Source organism: Perkinsus marinus, assembly GCF_000006405.1.
Source record: "Perkinsus marinus ATCC 50983 genomic scaffold scf_1104296971186, whole genome shotgun sequence".
In the NCBI taxonomy this organism is placed as follows: Eukaryota; Perkinsozoa; order Perkinsida; family Perkinsidae; genus Perkinsus; species Perkinsus marinus.
In genome coordinates this window covers 155,033-160,444 of record NW_003202174.1, presented here as the reverse complement: position 1 = coordinate 160,444, position 5,412 = coordinate 155,033, and the positions used below count along the sequence as shown (strand labels likewise).

The following is a 5,412-nucleotide window of genomic DNA, read 5'->3' as shown; positions in this document are numbered from 1 at the left end:
AGCTCTTTGGAAGATTTATTCATTAGTCGCATATGAGATCCTGAAAAGATTGTAGTGAAAGTTATAGATATATTATTCTCTATCTGAAATAAAGTAGTTTTGATGTCATTAAAATACCATTGCTGATGACGGACAATTCCATTTGGAACTCCGCTCGCTGCGTGGAGCTCTCCTGGACTTCCTCTTTTGTTCATTCAAGCCATATCTCACAGAGCTTCTGAGTTTCGTATCCTCCTTCTTCTCCTTGCGTTTTGGTGGCTACTCGAAATAAGCAAATATTTAATCCCATTGTTGTTGTGCCCTAGGGGAAGTATCTGTTGCTACAGCAAATATCGCATAGGCGACATGGCGGCATATATCGTCCTTAGCCGAATCCTCGCAAGTACACCAGGGATGTCTTCAGAAGCTGGTAGACTGGGGTCAGGTTTTGTAACGTAGTTAATATTCCGATAAACACTGTTTCTCGGTGTAAAACGTGTGTGGTCTCGCCTCGCGATGCACGTGTGTGCATTTCTCGTGTAACGTGACGAGAACTCGCATAGGGCTACGCGCCTAGCCCTAGCACGGGTGGACTCGAGGTCCCCAGAAGAATTGTTTCTTTGATCTGCATATCGTCCTCCGCTTGGGCGTGCGCTCGACGATGCAGCACGACTTCTTCAGCTCATGAGCTCTATTCAGTGTTTAGAGCTCCTCCGTGATAATCGCGGATATACAACTCTTCAGAGAGTTGTGCCATGTCGTCCAATACTACTGTGGGTCACTGTGTATTATCCCAGCTCATCTAAGCTATATACTCAGTTTAATGGTACCACCAAGCATTGTTGTTGTTCATGCGTGCAGCGGACCGCACCACGCGGCACGCAAACGCATAGCTTTTCCCTCTAGTACTGGGGAACTTGAAACATACCTTACCCTTCTGTCTCTGCCAATAATAATATGGCTTTAATATTTCTCTGCTAGTAATCTTTACTACTACCATCGATGGAAAGACGGATAACTTTTATGTGGTATTTTGGTATTTCTTAGGGTGAGAGCCATAGGTAGGATTTACGCAATTTACGGAGCACGAGACTAAACATCCCGTACGTTGGTTACGGATAAATAATCCCACATCATCTCAATGGTATGGTTTCATATCACGTGGTGTGAGAACGTCGTGGACAATTCATATGTTACCGTAACTCGCGCTCATAGTATGAGCCTGAGCTACTAGCAAACTCCGAGATCAGCATCACAGGAAATATGAGCCTCACACCTCCTGTGATGCTGAGCTCGGAGCTTGCGTATCCTTCTGGTGACCAAGAGGGATACTAGGGGCACTCGTCTTCTTCGTTTCATCGGATACGTGTGGGCTCCTGGACAGATCTGTTGCGCTTCATGGCAGTCGCTCTAAGCAGTCGCACGCACGCGAGAGGAGCCTCAGTACAGAGACGTTCCCAGAAGGCGAAATTCGGCTGGCGAACGCTGTAGTAGGTTTCTCATGCTCATGGCTCGAGCTGTATAAATATTATACTGTAAAATGTCCTCCTGGGTATTCCCAATTCATTCGTTCCTTCTTACTCTTGTGGTGTTTGAGAAGTCTTATGTTCCGATCACGCCTAGGCTCCTTCTTTGCGAATCTTTCGGATATTCGGTGCCCGAGTTTAGGGAGGAATCACTTTCTCATGCGCATTGAGTATGGATGGATCAGCATTTACGGCCATGGGAGATTGGGGTGGTAACTCGAATTTCCACATTCCTGATACCGTCCCGACTTCGCCTCGTCGACCGCAGCCACCGCACGAAGGCAACAGCGGCAGCAGCAGCATCATCACAGATCATGAGAGGTTCCTCATCGCTATCAACGACATAGTCCAACTGCCGAATGGTTGGCAGTGCCATGTCTGTGATGCACATATAGCAGGCTCAGCCTATGAGGCTTGGGCACATACGCATGATATCGATCATCGACGCTGGAGGCCGCCAATGCCTAAGCGTGAGAAATCACTTCTCTAAGTTGTAGTCTTCAACTCCTTCGTAGGTCCTACCGAACTTGATCAGTGCTTGGATGTTCGAGACTATTCTGGTGCGATGCATTGCAAAGAATGTAGAGTCAGGTTGACCAACTACGCCGCATCACAATCACATCTTCGCGGTCGGCAGCACATCTATAGACTGAGTGAGAAGCGTAATCGAGCGATGCATAAGCACTATTCTGATTGGCCGGCGGCATCATAAAGCTTGCGTATGGCACCCGGACCATCTGTCCTGTCATCAGCGCTTGCAGCGAGACAAAGTCGGCGGTGGGCCGTGTATTACGTATACAACACGGTGTTACATCCGATGTTGATTGTAAGTTTATTTTCTCGCGGCTGCTCGTTGCGTTCCCTAACAATTCAGATGAAGTCTTCTCATAATAATCTGCTCGCCATACGAGGGCACTAAGACACTTTGATGAGGCCTACAACCCGTCGGGGTTCGAATCCCGCGGGAGATATTTTTCCACATTTTTTCCAGCGCCGCGTGCAAGTCTCTTCTATGCGGCAACTTGAAGTGGAAAAGTGCAGTTGTGGCTTTGGGGTTGTGATAGGGACCTTGGATGCTATAGCAACGTGATAAATTAGTCACACTGTGCTCACACTCCTCGTGATTAATATCTTAGAGTAGCGCTCGCCGAGCATACTGGTGAAAGAGAATGATATAATACATGGCACATATATCATATGATCCTATATGAGATAGCATTTCTGTTATATATACTTTTCAACCCGGTAGAGTGTATCGTGCAACGTCTTTGGGAGGCAATAAAGTGGCAGGGGAACCGCATTCTCACAATTCAATGTTTTGGGACCAAAGCCGAGGCACATTGGGGGACAGTCCAACTTGATGGCGACTTTCTACGTGGGCCCGGTGGTGTAGCCTTCACGGTCTCCTTGAGCCCCCAGATAATATGAGGCCTCTTCCACTAACTCGATACTCACATCAGAACGGTAAAAACTTGAGAAACTAGGGTAAGTGTATTTTTTTGAACCAACTGGAAATGCGGTGTGTGATGCCCCCTCCAACGGTCGAGATAACAAGATTTATGAAGCAGTTTTAATCGGGGGGATCAAAAAGTTCTTGTTAGTTACCTGTCAGTTAGAGTTAATCACCTTCATAATGGCCGTCAGATCGAAAGGCTATCGACCTGTCTCCGGTTCTATACACATCGGTGAGTCATCCTCGTCGTCCTCATCGTCAAGTGAAGATGATGGTAAGCGAGACGCGACACGCACGCGGAAGATTAATAGAATCATGGGTGGTACGATAATGGAAGAGGAAGAAGACCGGGAGGTTCCTAAAGCGAGGAGGTACTATGTGGGACAATCAGGTTATTAAAATGTATCGTTGTATATCAGACAGGGCATGAGACTTTTTCACCGATGTCGTTTTTAAAGACAGTTTTTTATCCAGGCCTGTTTTATATGCCACTAAGTTTCCCATGAATATATTAGCAGATTGATATGCAGTCGTACTGTATGAACACATTTTCTAAGAGCTCTTTGTGAGGTCACCTGCATATACTCTCGTACGTATTGTGATCGATTGATATTCACATCATTAATGATTATGCGCGACCAGTATCCGCACTGTTGATGATTATGAATGAGTAATATGTATCATGATAGAGATTATGAGTGGCTCATATGCATGTCATCAGAATCTTCTGGACTGCCATGGTGAGATCCGCAACCTTTGGCATATCTGCCCCAAAAAATCCAAGCCGAAAATGGTCACGACCGGACCTGTTTCGTATCTTTCTTTCCGTCACCTAAGATACCACAATTCGGACCAATTTGATTCCCCCCGAATGTATTCAATATTCTATGCTCTAGTCGACCTCGCCTCGTTTAAAGGATTGATCGTTCGGATATATTGGTTTTTTTCAGCCCTTACTCGTCAAGATTTTCCTGGCCGTCGAATCGACAGTTCATCTCGGCTGGGATTGGGCTAGTTGCGGGAAGCATCGCTGCGGTAATAGAAATTATACGCCTTTCGAGATGAAAGGCGCTGGCCCAGCTTATGAACAGCTCGTTTTTGGTATATACTAGTAATTCTCGGTTCATATTGATTTTTATTTCAGCTACTTCCCCTTGGTTTCCCCTCCGCTGACGCTGCCGCCCAGCGATGTCTGGGGATCCTGGTCGCTGCGGCCATCTGGTGGGTTCTCGAGCCCTGGCCGCCGTATGTCACTTCGCTTCATTTGGGGCTGCTTATTGTAGTATCGGGAGGTCTGATCGCTCATGGTTGGTATATGAATATCGAATTCGACCGTGTGACGTGTCGCGGCTTGGCACTCCCTCACTGTCTGTGCTCTCATGGAGCTTCCTCAGGTTGTTTCTCGCGTTATGCGGGTTCCAGATCCATCGTCAATGGCGTTGGTTCCTGCCAGGATTGTTGGAAGTGAAATCGGAGAATGTGAGGCGAGATGATTATTAAAAAAAGGAATTTGGTAGAGTCGTGTCTACTTCGGGGTTCTTTATTAGGAATAGATTCAACTTGCTTGGTATTTGATCCGAGTGTGAAGGTCAACTAGGTGTGTCGGTGACAATATGAAATATGAAACAAACCTAGCCTGCTTCGTATATAAAATATCCTAGAATTCAGCTCAGCTGAGGAGAGCGAACATATATTCTTCCAATACTGTATTCAAGCGGATTGGACAGAGCGCCTGAAGTCATGAATAGCTGCTGACTTACATCAGACTTAACTATACTAGATGATCGTTATTTATAGTGTTGATCACCCGTTGAGTCTTCCGGTAGATCCTCTTAACATTGCAGTTTCACCCGTTTTACGCGAAGTGAAATGTGAAATGTGTTTTTCACTAGTGTTTTTCACATCACTAGGGTGAAACTCCATGATTTACTACACTAATCAGAGTGTCACCACTGCTTTCTGTTTACCATAGCCGATAGGATTCTGCAGCGCACAACTGTTGGACGATAGAATGTTAATTGTCGTCGCCCCCAGTATTGGCTCCTCATAATTTTAGCCGAAGCTTTACCTCCGTCTGCAGCTGCAATACTGGTGTCTGCAGCTTTCTTCGACCCGGTTATATTCCTATTCATTTCCGGATTCGCCATGGGTCAGGCATTGGAGAAGTAATGACGATATCATGGTTTTGATGTAACATTTTTATTTAGGTTTCATATAACGGAAAGGCTTGCGACCAGATTGCTTTCGAGAGTGTCGACTGGTGGTGATCGTCTTGCTATTGTAATAGTGTTGAAATCTGCCTTGCTTCGCTCCGCTTTTTTTGGATTGAATTCTGTTTGGTAGGTTATATTGCTATTGGGACTGTTAGTCTCGGGAGCACTATCGAACGTGGCAGCAGCAGTTTTATTAACAGCGGTGGTAGCGCCCGTAGCAAGAGAGTTGACGGATTCTGAA

The 5,412-nt window shown here is 46.0% G+C and overlaps 1 protein-coding gene across 1 annotated transcript in view; it reads left to right on the top strand.

Annotated features, from left to right (window-relative positions):
- Positions 1–5,103: 5,103 nt before the first annotated feature.
- The window catches only part of Pmar_PMAR006566 (Sodium-dependent high-affinity dicarboxylate transporter, putative), a gene marked incomplete at its 5' end in the record, with an annotated part of 3,313 nt that continues 3,004 nt past the window's right edge, over positions 5,104–5,412 (top strand). Inside the window, 2 exons of the mRNA XM_002767128.1 lie at positions 5,104–5,123; positions 5,166–5,238. Coding sequence (XP_002767174.1) covers positions 5,104–5,123; positions 5,166–5,238 — 93 coding nt within the window. The remainder of the gene's footprint in view (positions 5,124–5,165; positions 5,239–5,412) is intronic.